Raw genomic sequence first — 15157 nt, forward strand, 5'->3', positions numbered from 1 at the left:
GGTTAGTTTTTCTCAGAGTATTCAAGTTTTTTATTTATTTAAATACTATCTTATTTTTATTCTGGACTGTTTAAAATATCTATCTTTTTCGTATTTTCTTTCATGTAGGTAAAAATAAAATTAAATCTTTTTCTTATATTTTTTATCATCTTCATTTTTTAAAAATTTTTTACAGCTTATTCTTTTAAAAATTGAAGAAAAAAAATGTTTTTCTATATTTTGTTCTATTTCGTGAAATTAAACATTGTATTTTTATTTCATTCTTCATAATCAAGTACATTTTTTTTAAGTTCTAAAAAAAATTGTATGTATGTAATTTTCTGAGCTGAAAAAAAAAAAAAAAAAAAATCGATTTTTTTTTTGTTAAATTTTTTAAAAACTTTTTTCATGTAATGAAAATACTTTTTTCATATAACTAAAAACTTTTTCATTCCAGAAAAATAATACAACTTCTTTGTCAGATTTTTTTTTAGTTAGACCTATGATGGAAAAAATAATAATGCTTTTGTTAAAATTTACGGATGGTAATTCTATAGCCTTATAAAATTTTCATATCGATACGTTCAGCCTATAAAATCCTTATTTACCCAAACAGAATAATTAATTATCTACTAACAAACATAATTTACGTTAACTCTTATTACATGTAATATTAAAAGATTTTACGTTATATTTAATTAAATAATAAGTAAACCGTGTTTGTTTATTTAATAGCAAGCAGAAATAAAATATAAAATTTAATCGATAATATAAATAAATAAAATCGTCATATTGTATCGTTTATGTTAATGAAATTTTTAACTACTTTAAAAATACTATTTGCAAGACCACAGGTTTGTTCCAAAAAGTTATGAATTTCATTAAACCAGTATTTAGTATTATAAAAATTAAATTTTTTTAGTAATCTATTTTTTACCGGTTTCTCAGAAATATAATAAGTTTTTAATTTAGAAAAAAAATATTCCCAGATTTCTCGATTAGGTATCCTTATGAGCAATTTACCGTTTTTTGGATCGAATACGTACGTAAGGTATCCTAGTTCGATTAAATGAGAAAACAAAAGATTATAGTCTGGTTTTATATATTTTTTGCTTTTACAAAAAATACTTCTTAAATTTATTATGTCTTCTAATTCTATACGGTGATGGAAATCGATCGAAACGTTTTTACGATTAAGTAATTTTTCGATTATTTTCTTTATAAACGGGTGTTTAAATAGAACCGTAAGTCGATCGATATATCCTGACTCTATCCAGTAATTACTTATCGTGCCGTCTTGTAGAAAATTTAATATAGAAAACGGGTTAAATATTCTTCTACCTTTCGTACTGGTGTAACCGTTATACCATTCGCGAGCCTTTCTTATCGTATCGTTTTTTAAATGAATTATAGGATTTTCAAAAAGATTCTTGACTTCGGTTTCTGAAAAACCATAGAATTCAACGAACGGGTGGTTATATAAAAAAGTGTATACTTTTACGTTGTTCAACCCCGAAAGCCCTACACCGGCTATATAAGAAACTCCTGTTATTACGGCTCTTTCTACGTACTTATTCGATTTACAAAGCATCGAAATCTGTCCTATCACCAATTCTACAATATTTTCTAATTCTTTAACATCTATTTTAAATAAAGCTCTCATAATTATAGAATCGTATTCATCGATAAGAATGAATACTTTCGTATTGTTAAAATGCTTATATAAAAATTTACTTAGCTGTTTCAAACCGATCTTTATCTCTCTCGGTGACATTTTAAGAAAACTTTCTTCACAGCACCACTGTCTACATCTTTCCTTTTCTTCATTATTCAGTTTCTTGCTGTAAATTAAATATTTATGTTCGCTAAAACTATCGTGTATTTTATCTCCAAGTATTTCGATTACATCTTCATACCTTGTAATCGGATAATCCGCCTTCAAATCTATATAAATTACAGGATACATACGGTAGTTTTTGTAGAAAAACTTTTTGTCGTTATATATCTTAAGCTTTTTAAAAATTTTATACGATTCGTTATAACTTTGATTCGTTCGGTCACCGTATTTATCGACAGGTATAGATAAAAAACTTCTCAGCATATCAAGGTTAGTACTTTTTCCGAATCTACGAGGGGCTGTAATTAATTTTGCTCCTACGCCTTGGAATATTCGTTTAATTAATAAACTTTTATCGACGAACGCCGGCATCTTTGATACCGTTAAAAAATCTGAAGTATGCGAGTAAATTGTTTTCTCTTCTTTAACCTATAAAAATTAAAAATCATTCCTGTAATAATTATCAGTTAATTTTTTTTATCTTTCAGTAAAAAAAAAAAAAATAATTGAAATGATTATTTGGTTTGTTTATCTAAAGCAAAGAACTTCGTAAGTTGTGTAATTCTATGATATTTAATAAAGTATGTAAATAATTCATTCTTACTGATCTACATAAATTTAAAAAAATAAAATTATTTAATCACCCTATATTTTTTCTAATTTGAAATTTAAATAATAGTTGTAAAATATTGCGGGAAATTGTTTTATATTTTAGTTAATCCATGAAAATTAATATCAATTACAAAAATTTTTCTTACAAAAAAAAAAACTGAAGAAAAGTGAAAGAAAATGTTTTTACTACTTTTTAACTTAATTCAAGTTTACTCCTATGTGAAATACGAAAAGAGAATTCTAAATCCAAAGTAGTTCAGTTAGGTTTTCCATTTACTACACTGGAAGTTTATCGTTCTTGTTTTATGTATTTAAATGGAATAATTCTCATACAGGAAAAAAATGAATCGAACTACCATTAAGTAGTAATTATCAGCTGTTTACTACTGACTGCAAAATCAAGATTTCCTGGCTGTTACAGGATTTAAATCTGAATGTAGCGGAAACTTTAACCTATATTTTACATGTGCAATTAATTAGTTGTCTAACAGTTTTGGATTAATGATTTTTATGTTCTTAAAACAAACGTAATAGTTATTTAATTTTTAAAACTAACTGTTTCTGGACTAAATAATTCACGTGTAGAAAGTGGTTGATAAATGAAGACTGGTCGATAAACACCCAAATTGGGCTCGAAAAATTAAACAACCTTGGTTATTTGGTAATATGTTCCAGTGTTCAAGTCCTAGTAAAGGGAGTTACTTTTATATGGATTTGAATACTAGATCGTGGATACCGGTGTTCTTTGGTGGTGGGTTTCAATTAACCACACATCACATTGGTCGAACTGAGATTGTACAAGACTACACTTCATTTACACTCATACATATCATCCTCATTCAGCCTCTGAAATAATACCTGAACAGGTCTGAAATAATTCCCGGAGGGTAAACAGGAAAAAGAGAGTTATTTGATAATAAGAGCTTATTTGTAGAAATTTAATTTTGTGCGTTGAGTACGGAGTTGTAAAGTCATGTTAGGACGAAAATTAAAAAAAAATTTTTTTTTTTATTATTTAGTTTATATATATATATATATATATATATATAAACTAAATAATATTAATATAATAATATTAATATATAGCTATATATATATAGCTATATATATAAAACTACAGCTATTGGTATAACTATAACCGTTATAATTATAGCTGTATAGTTATAACAACACCAACAGCTATAGTTATAACGGGAAAGTTTATAAATCGGCCAAAAAAAACTAAAAACTTGGTTTTTAAGTTTTTAAACTAAAAACTTGGTTTTTAAGTTTTTAAGTTAAATCTAAAAATAAATTTTTTAAGTTTTGTGCCTTAAGGAGACATTTAAAAAGTAATTTTAACCAGAAAAATAGATCTAAATAAATTGTACTTATTATTCGACAAAAAAAATTATTCTAATGCTGCCTGTCCAAAAAATATGAATTTTTGCCACACGTTTGTGCTGTCTACGTATGTAAGCTTGTATCTGGTCTTACAACTCTGGACCCCGTTGATCGATTTTATTCAAACTTCGTAGTGAAGAACCTTCAGGAAGAAAGTATATATAGAATTTTTGTAAAAATTAGCAAAAGGAATGGGGTTATTCTGGCCGAAATAAAGTTTCAAATCTTTATTGGAGCACTCTAGCAAAATATTTTTCTTACAAAAGTTGACATTTTTACTTCCTTATACGAAGTAAAGGAAGTAGTGTGATTGCGAAAATTTCGGTTTTCAGATTTCAACGGAAATATCGATTTTGACCATCCCTGAATCCATTTTGACTAATCTCGGCGTGACGTCTATACGTACGTATAGACGTCACGCCTATTATACGCCCATATGTATGTATCTCGCATAATTCAAAAAACGATTACACGTAGGATGTTGAAATGTTAGATTTAGGACTGTTGAAACATCTAGTTGTACACATTCCCTTTCGATTGCATTCGACTAACTAAAAGTGTCCAAAAAAGCCCAAAATCTAAAAAAATTGGATTTTAGACTTTTTCTTAACAGCTGTAATAAGCCTTTATTGAGAGCTTTTCAGCGGTATATCATAAGTGGTACTTATTTTTATTGGTGCCAGAGTCATAGCCAAATGAAATTTTAATTAATGAAATATATGAAACTTACAAGGGAAAGCACATCTGTTCGAACGTGCTTCATCTACTTTTTTTTAATTAATTTTTTAAAAATATCTTCTTTTAATTTAAATTTACTGATTATTAATAATTATTAACCCGTGATTGTAAAAAAAAATTACAGTAATTAATATTCAATAATAACAATAAAAAAAAAATATGAAAAAAATCAGAAGTTTATTCGTGAAATAGAATTTTATGTACTTTTAAAAATGTGTATATGTAATTTAATAGGCATTATTACATTTGTTTATATGTATTAGATTTGGTGAAACATCTGATTACTTAATATTATTTGTATAATTTAGAACCGTATTATTTTTAGATCTTCTAGTTTAATTTTTGCTTAATTTTATTTAATTATACTGGAATTTCTGTTTAATTTTATCTACATTAAAGTTAACTGCAGAGTGACTGAAAAATAGACCCTCACCAGAACAGATTTGGTGAAACATCTGATTACTTAATATTATTTGTATAATTTAGAACCGTATTATTTTTAGATCTTCTAGTTTAATTTTTGCTTAATTTTATTTAATTATACTGGAATTTCTGTTTAATTTTATCTACATTAAAGTTAACTGCAGAGTGACTGAAAAATAGACCCTCACCAGAACAACATGTACACTGAGGCATATTTTCTCGATCTTTAATAAATTGTAAAAGATTCTTTATCTTTTAGTTCATCATTACTTCTCTGATATTGTCGGATAATATTTTCCCTGAGTAGGAGTTAATGATCATTTTGTTTATTTGTTGTTTGTTGCCAATCATTTAATTGCTCTTTAGTTTGGTATAATTCTTCTGATCTTAATGAAATAAGTTTAAATGAACTGCAGCAAAAAATGTGTATGTGTAATTTAATAGGCGTACAAGGAAATCATTTGGTATCCACATCAGATTTTTTAAATTTATTATCACCACTTACGGATTATTTTCTTTAAAAATTAATTTACCCGAATGTTTCCCCTTCAGAATGGAAGCCTCCACAATGAAAAAAATAAATTTTTCGTTTTTGAAGAACACAAAACAAGTCCCACGTTCAACTTTAATTAAGTTCTCCACAAGAATAGAAATAATCGTTTTTCTTTGTATTTATTTATGTAACATACTAGGTGCGACAATAAAGTAATGAGACTGATTTTTCTGTGCAAGATGTGGCAACCCTGCAGCTTGTGTAGGCACACCATCTTTGACCTTAGTCTATAAGCTACTTCTAGTCCAAGCGGCACATTGATGCAACTGCTCAGTCGTGAGTTGTGCTCTAATAAGTGAACACGTATAAGCAACATTTTTTTTCACATCAGTATCATTACTTTATTGTCGCACCTCGTATATAATAAAATTAGAAATAAATATTTAAAAAAAAGAAGATTTCTTAATTATGGTTATTATTTTTCAATAAAGATGAATTATTTTATAATAAAGATACACAAATATAGCTTAAAATGATTGAATTGAAAAAGTGAATTTTAAAACTTGACCGGCGTAGCCATAAAAGTTATGCAACTCACTGTCGGTTTTTTCTTTTTTTTTTTTTTGAAGAAAAATGTGAATAATAAGATTAAATTACACAGGTTATCAAAAAATAAATGAGAAAAAGAATAAGATCCGGCATAAATTTTACGTTTATTATGAAACGAGTTATTAAGCTTCAAACTTATCGGCAAAGATATAGAGCAGCTAGTATAGTAATACTTTCGACCCAAAGTTATCTTCAGGTGTCGCTCTATCACAAAAAGAAAACAATGATGTGATCTTGTGCATATATTCAGTTTTATAGATAATATATTTATAATATGAGACAATTATGATACAAATATTTCATAAAATTTAAATTATTATTAATTTTCTAACGTTACTATAACTTTTAAATATATCCAGGAAGTTGGTTACATAAGGATTTCTTGAAACAGTATTATATTTTTTCTTCATCTGCACATCATGGCAAATATCCTTACATATATATCATAAGGATATTAACTACAGAGTAACTGAAAAATAGACCCTCACATGAACAACATATACACTGAGGCATACATGCCCGATCTTTAAGAAATTGCAAAAGATTCTTTTTCTTTTAGTTCATTACTCATTGTCGGAAATATTCCGACTCGTATATACTCGCGCGCGCGCGCGCGCGCGCACACACACACACACACACACACTCACACACATACATATAATATATATATATGTACGAGTGTATCCGAGTAAGCTGCTCTATAGAAGAATTGCTTTCTTTTTGTTTACGTAGTCAGTAGAGATCACTAAAATAAATGGAAATTTACCAAGTTAGATAAATAATTCGGTCGCCAGATATATTATTTCGTTTAGTACGACGTATAAATTAGGGATATTATTGATGGGGGACAATTTTCTTTTCCATGATTGATACCAAATTTAACTTTTAATTGACACACAGGTGACCGGTATCTGATATTATTATTATTAATATTTTTTTGTTAACTTATTGTAGTAGAGTAATTTACCTTTGATTATGAATTAAGTTTGAAAGTACGAGAAAAATTGATGTTTATTGGATGGTTTGACTGCATTTTAATTGCTATCGAATTGTATGACAACTTAAAAAATAAATACTGCGTATAAAAAATAAAATAATTGGTAGATTGTTGAGAATGCAAAAAACAAAGAAAAGCATTTTATTTATGCATTTACATAAAAATTCTCAGTTTCAATAAAATGTCAAACGAGATAACATAATTGAAGAATTAAAAAGGCAAAGAGTAAACTGATATGATTGAAGATCAATTATAATTAAGAGTTTTAACAGAATCGGAAATCAGGAATGAAAATAAAGACTTTACAAACTAAATGATTTGATCTGAGAAGAGGTGAACACTGAATATATGAGTATAGATAGATATCTATACTTGTATTGAGGATATGATAAAAAATTCTATAGAAGAGAATAAAAGTATCAACGAGTTGAGAAAAAATAAGTTGTGAGTATTCCATATAACATGATGACTTCATGATATTAACTGGATAATATTGAACAACCGATTTCAAAATTAGAAAACAAAAGTAATGAGGATAGGATGGAATAACCCAATTAATGATAAAAATGAACAAAGAATTGGAGAAATAAAACGGTATTGATAGTAAATATCTTAAAGAATGACTGGAAAAAGGCAAACAGAATAAAAACAAGAAAGCAGAAGCTAAGAGAACATTCAATAGAAAGAAATAATAATTGCATAAAAGAGTGAGATAGCGTTAGACTTTAAGACATCTTGTGTTGTTTTAATTTTAGATTGTTTTTCCGTATGCAGCTGAAACATGGACGACAAGAAAATCGGGCAAGAAAGGCTGTGGTCATTTAAAACTTAGAATGGAAAAGCTCTAATGGACAAACAGAGTAAAAAAATGAAGAATCAATGAGGACAGTAAATCAGAATAGAAGATTAATCAAAACAATTCAAAACTGGGAAGCCATTGGGAAGCCACAGGGTGTATATATCATAAAAACTGATTAAAACGGTGATAAAATAAGAAACTACACAAAGAAGATGCAAAGAACAAAAGAAAAGAATAAAAATTATGCACTGTCAAAAAGGAAATGGTAGCTATCAGGAACTCAAAACATTTAGTTAGAAATAAAAGAAAATATTGTCGGATATAGTGCGAAGGACCTACCTAAGAGTAGTTTTTTAAATTATGATAGCAAAAGTAAGTGTTTTCTAATGCCTATGTCCTGTAGGGAGCTGACCTTATCCTACTTTCGAATATCCGACTCTACTAAACCAAAAGCTGTTTTTTTTTAAAATAAAACAATTTGTTTCTGAGAAATATTTTTATTGTAAATTATATTTGTTCATTATGAAATAGTTTGTTGGTTAAAACGTATATGAAATATTTAGATATAAAACTTTGGCATTGACCTATTTGAAAAGATAATACTCGTATTGCCATTTAAAATAGATTTAGTTATTAAATATACCATAAGAGTAGCCTACTTTTTCTAATTCTGTACTTTTCAACTAATATATGTTAATTTTTATAATAATCATATTTTAAGTAAGGTACGTAATTGATAATTCTCATTCACCTCATAAAAAAACCACTTTCGGTTTTATCTAAACCTCGAGAGAAATTACCCACAGACAGATATTTAAAAAACCGTTATTCGGGACTTTTATTCAATCTCGAAATTTCTATTGGCTTTTATAATAATTTTACGTAACATTTCAAAAACAAAAAATATATAGAAAACTAAAATTATTCTGATATTTATAACTCACCTTATATGTGGAAGAGACAGACAATAATAAAGTAAAATTAACTAAATTTAACATTTTCATAGCAATTATTATTATTATTATTATTTTAAAAATTTAATTCATCGGAAAGCGAAAATCACAGTAAAGTACTGAAATTGTATTTTTCTTGATAAAAAGCGCAGTTTATATATTGCAAATTTTAATACTATTTTTTCCTCTACTTTAACGGCAAGATTAAAATAAAAGCTGGCGTTACATCATCTTTATCAGATTGTTACAATTTATATAATTAAAAAATTAAGTCTATGTATATTAAGACTAATGGAAGTTTAATAAAGATAATATTTCTTATTTTATTTGTTTGTGATAAACAACCTAAGGTAGTATATTTTTACGTAATATTATAAACAAATAAAGGAAAATAAATAATAATAATAATAATACGACAAACAAAATTATTATACAGAGTGTCTCACGAAAAAACGGAATTAGTTTTTTTAACATGTTATTTTATCGATGAAAATAAAGTTAACGTTTTTTAATTATCGGTGTTCCCCTTCCGGCCTATTGGTTAACTCGTATCGCAAATCATTTGTTTAACAGCTGAGATTCTAATTTGAAGGGTCTGAGGTTCGAAAATTAGTTGCTTTTATACGGATTTGAATACTAATCATTAGATACCGGTGTACTTTGGTGGTTGGGGTTTAATTAACTACACGTTTTAGAAAGGTCGGCCTAAGTCTGTACAAGACTACACCTCATTAGTTGTAGCGAGTGGTGCACCTCATCAGCCGGCCTCCGTGGTGCGAGTGACAGCGTCTCGGCCTTTCACCCGGAGGCCCTGGGTTCGAATCCCGGTCAGGCATGGCCATGGCATTTTTCAAATACGCTACAAATCATTCATCTCATCTTCTGCGGAAAAAAATTGCTTAACTGCCGATCCGGAGGTTAAAAAAAAAAAAAAAAAAAAAAAAAAAAAAAAAAAAAAAGGTGTAGTCACAGGATGTCACACATATCATCAGGTGCCATCATTGGGCTGTGGAGCGGATTGCTTTTACTATTTGAACAGATTGCAACGTACGCAATAGGAGTAAAATGTATATATAGGCGCGGAAACGCTTTGTTTTTCAAGTATTGCTAGCGAAATAATTTGCCTTAATTTCTGTTCCAACAGTAAAATGAGGGTGTAATAAAATTCTTGGAGCATAAGTTACGGGTCTACGGTGAATTTTTTTGTGTCATTTGATTAATTTCGGTTTTTCCCTATAGAAAAAACTGAAATTTAGAAGGGAAAGTATTGTAATCGGTTCAATTTGGGCATATGTATATATGCCCAAATGTGTATTTGGGCATATGCATCGGATCTTTACGTTTTGATACCTAATGAACCCCAAAAACCGGATGGAAATTTTGCGGACGTTCGTATGTACGTGTATGTTCGGTGTCGCACCATAAATCACCTTATATCTCCAACTACTGACCGATTTTGACCAAACTTGGTCAGATTACTTCTGTATAAGGGGTATTGATGGCATTAAATTTTTAACTTAAAAGGTTAAAGGGGTAATGCTGTAGAGCAAGATCACCCTCAGTATCTCGAGATTTCGCCTAATTAGGTCATATTTGCTTAGACACATTTGTTAGCAATTAAAAAATAATAATATTTCCAATAATGATTTGCATTGTGTGTGAAAATGCCTAGCCTGACCGAGATTCAATCCCGGGATCTTTCATCCGGAGGTCCTGGGTTCGAATCCAGGTCAGGCATGACATTTTCACACACGCAACATATCATTCATCTCATCCTCTGAAGCAATACCTAACGGTGGTCCCGGAGGTTAAACAAACAAAAAAGATTTTTGCATAATCGCAACACCACCCCAAAAATTCTTCTAAATAAACTAGTGGCTAAGTGGGTACACTGGGCCATTATTACCTCCTTTCACCACAAGGAGCGCTAGTGTAGCACTGACGTAAAGATGTTGCAGTCGTCTTCTTTATTTCTTTATTTTCAGTTTAGCCTCCAGAACCACCGTAAGGTATTACTTAAGAGGATGATATATATGAATTTAAATGAAATGTAGTATTGTACAGTCTCTGGTCGACCATTCTTGAGAGGTGTGGTTAATTGAAACCCAATCACCAAAGAACGCCGGTATCCATGATCTAGTATTCAAATCCGTATAAAAGTATCTGCCTTTACTAGGATTTGAACCTTAGAACTATCGACTTCGAAATCAGCTGATTTGCTATGACGAGTTCACCACTAGACCAACCTAGTGGGTTTGTTTATAGTCGTCTGATATGTTGTGACGTCACAGGTGAGCGATAGAATTAAATAAATTAATAATTTTTTGAAGTATAAAAAAGTATCTAAAGTGGCCGCTCGTACCGACACACCAGCGCGAATGAAGTACGGTATGCGCGCGCATACCGAATCACTGAGTTAAATAAACAAAAAATATTATACTTAAATAAAATGATAAATATTTTTAATTAAGTTGTGTGTATAAGGAAAAAAGCCGCATGACAGGATAATCCTATAACTGTGTGTGTCAGCTTTTTTATAAACTACTTAAAAAAATAGAACTGTACTTCCAGTAACCTGCAAGAAAATATTTATATTAAAGAACATAACCTGGAGTAAAAATACCTTATTTTTTTTTAGGTTAGTCATAATTTTTTTTTATATTGTCAATAAAAAAAAAAAATTGTAGATGATGTAGTTCCAGAAGGATTTATAAAGATGAAGTACATTAAACAAAAATTTAAGAAATTTGACTATTATTAAAAATAAGGTAAATTATACGGTAGAAAAAGAATGGTGTAATTTTCAACGAAACCGAAACCTTTTCTGCTATTAAAAAAAAAGCTGTAGAAATAAAAATTAACTACCCGAAATAAAAAAAAAAAAAAAAACTAAATAAAAATCAGAGTAATAGCAAGTTTTGGTTTTAATCAGAATATTTCCAAAACTCACAAATTGAAATCATATAAAAAAATTAAACAACTCTAACTTGAAAATCAATTGTTTTACATATAATTAATCACTAAATATTTTACTGTATAAAAATAAAAAATTAACTGTAAAATATATTTTTTATTATCATTGAATATGGTTTAAAAAAATTAAATGAAAATGCTTCTTTTTTAAGATTCTCAATGGAGGCAGTATATATGATGGATTGTTTTCTATGAAAAGAGTTGGCAATCTTCCTTATCCGAATAATGCATGTAAAACGTTTGATATATAAATGACGATACTAGCGATTGCCCTGAGAGTGATGATACAGCCAATCCCTGTAGTAAACAAGATGAAGTTTTTACTTGCTATGCTTAATATAATCTGAGAATGTTAAAAATCAGATGGGTGGATAAAGTGACAAATGAAGAGGTATTGCGGCAAATAGATGAAGAAAGAAACATTTGAAAAAATATAGTTAAAAGAAGAGACAGACTTATAGGCCACATACTAAGGCATCCTGGAATAGTCGCTTTAATATTGGAAGGACAGGTAGAAGGAAAAAATTGTGTAGGCAGGCCACGTTTGGAATATATAAAACAAATTGTTAGGGATGTAGGATGTAGGGGGTATACTGAAATGAAACGACTAGCACTAGATAGGGAATCTTGGAGAGCTGCATCAAACCAGTCAAATGACTGAAGACAAGAAAAAAAAAAATAATCTACATTTCGATAGACACAATATATTTGGCGTAGTGAAAAAAACAATGGAAAATCATTTGATTTTCAGTTTTTAAAATAGTAAAATTGACATGGTGTGCCTTTTTACTTCCTTGTACGCAGTAAAGGAAATCTTGTGATCGCGAAAAATTTTGGTTTTCAGATTTCAACGGAAATATCCATTTTGATCTACCCTGAATCCATTATGACTCGTTTCGTCGTGACGTCTGTACGTACGTATGTGTGTATGTATCTCGCATAACTCAAAAACGATTAGCCTTAGAATGATGAAATTTTGGATTTAGGACTGTTGTAACATCTAGTTGTGCACCTCCCCTTTTCGTTGCAATCTAAAAATCTGAACTAAAAATGTCCAAAAAAGCCCAAAATCCAAACAGATTCCAATTTTGGACTTTTTCTTAACTGCAATATTAAGCCCTGATTGAGGACTTTTCAATAATATATCGTACGTAGTACTTATTTTCATTGGTTCCAGAGTTATAGCCAAATAAAGTTTTAATTAATGATATTTTTGCATCTTAGAATGGGAAGGCACATCTGTTCGAATCAGACTTCATCTCTTTTTTAACTTTTTTTTTTTTAAATTTAAATAAATTGAATTATTAATAATTTTTAACCTGTGATTGTAAAAATATTTTTATGATAAATAATAATTCAATAATAATAATAAAATAAAATGTTATGTACTTTTCATTTAAAGAAAATGTGTGTATGTAATTTAATAGGCGTACAAGGAAGTCATGTGGTGCATACATCAGATTTTTTTTATTGATAACTGTCTACCCGTACGGTAGTCAGGATGCTGTATATTTGAGAGTTACTGGTATTCCATATTAGATTGCCTACAACTGTTGGGCATATTATATGTATATACATATATATATATATATATATATATATATATATATGTGTGTGTGTCTTTCAAAAAGCAATAAAAAATGAGAATTGTACTTTTATTATTATTATTATTATTATACGCATGATTTATTGGAAAGATATTTTATATCATCAACATCCTATGATACACTTTTCTATTTGACTTAATATTTAATTTCTTAGCTCTCCTATATATATATATATATATATACAAAAGTAATAAAAGTGTAATTTGGGTCATAGCCTTGAGAAAGATTGCTACTGACAGCGTAAATTAACAAATTATTGTACGTATTTCAGTTTTAAAACGTAGCATTATGCACGTTGTGTGCATAATGCACACGTGTATATATATTATATAATTCGTGTGTATTTATATATATAAATACATACACATACTGTTCATATATATATATATACATGTGTACATTATACACACAACGTACATAATGCTACGTTTTAAAACTGAAATACGTACAATAATTTGTTAATTTACCCTGTCAGTAAAAATCTTTCTCAGGGCTATGACCCGTGTAAAAATCCTACAGTACAAGAGCTACAGTATAAAACTGTAGAGAACAAGTGCTGATTTTATTATACAGCCATTATTAAATAGAATAAGAGTTATTTAAGGAGTTGAACATCTTCAACCTTTCGGTGATCTTGACATACGTATGATTCGTTCAGCGAAGAATGCAACGAAACGTCATCATTTTTCACTTTACTTAATAAACCCAGCATGGAAAGCTTGTTATTTTGAGATTAACTATACCGGTTTTTAGACTAAGTTCTATCCTTTGCCAAGTTGTTTACGATCTTAGATGTAGCACTTTACGTAAATTATTAAATGGGTTGCATGAATCGTGCTGAATGATCTTTTTAATGGGATTCAAATTTGTGACCAAAATAATGTTTGCAGGGATGTTAAAAATATGTGTTAAATTATAAAGTAAAGGGGAAGAAGGGTATGACTTAAAATTTGAAAATGGATTTGATTTGAAATTTTTTAAGATTATTTTAACCTAAATGTCGTTTTTCTCACGATTGGAGTAGGTTCTACCCTCAATTTACGATGTGGGTTATAACCTTTACCGTTTTATAGTAACAACACAGAAATAATAATAATAAATTTAAGAAGTAATATACTAATTAGATTAACCTGAATTTTTATATCTGAACGACGTACGTAGCAGACCTTTTTTGTTTTAATATTCAAAATACCTATTAATATTTTGAATTTAGTTAATTATTGTTGTTTGTTTAGTTTATTACGTCAGTAATATTAATTAGAGAATAATCCAATACCGCAGTTACTTTAAAATATATATTGTAACGATTCCTTATTTTAAGTAAAATAAAATTAGCATATCGATGGAAATAAATGTTAGATTTCATCGCAGTGAAACCGGACTAGAACAAAATTACTTCGGCATCCGTTCAGATCGTCTGCCGCGAAATGTAGCGAGCGAGAAAAGATACGAGGAAAGAGATCGTGTAGAAGGGAGGATATATTGGGGCATGCGCTATAGCGACCAATGCTACCGCACGTCCGATTGTTGAAGTGGATGTCGCCATTGTTATTTCTCCATCAATAATTCATGAGGTGGGGGAAGGGTGGGTTTTTGGGGCTTAGGGGGATGGTACACGGTTGCCTATGGTAACGGTGGCGCCAGCGAGCGGCGGGAGCACAAAATGGAGCTGGATTTATGGAATCTCAACTCATTCGTCTCACGACCGTAGATCTTGAGATGAATATACGCTCTGCTGTGTTACCGTACCGCTA

The 15157-nt window shown here is 29.3% G+C and overlaps 1 protein-coding gene across 1 annotated transcript; it reads right to left on the reverse strand.

Moving 5' to 3' along the window:
• Window positions 1-563: 563 nt before the first annotated feature.
• LOC142329470 (uncharacterized) lies at window positions 564-2188 on the reverse strand. Its single transcript, XM_075374140.1, has 2 exons — window positions 1108-2188; window positions 564-568 (listed from the first exon to the last, which is right to left on the reverse strand). The coding sequence occupies exons 1-2, from the start codon at window positions 2186-2188 to the stop codon at window positions 564-566; spliced, it is 1086 nt and encodes a 361-aa protein (XP_075230255.1).
• Window positions 2189-15157: the final 12969 nt, after the last annotated feature.

Source organism: Lycorma delicatula, chromosome 8 (genome assembly GCF_047948215.1).
Source record: "Lycorma delicatula isolate Av1 chromosome 8, ASM4794821v1, whole genome shotgun sequence".
Lineage (NCBI taxonomy): Eukaryota > Metazoa > Arthropoda > Insecta > Hemiptera > Fulgoridae > Lycorma > Lycorma delicatula.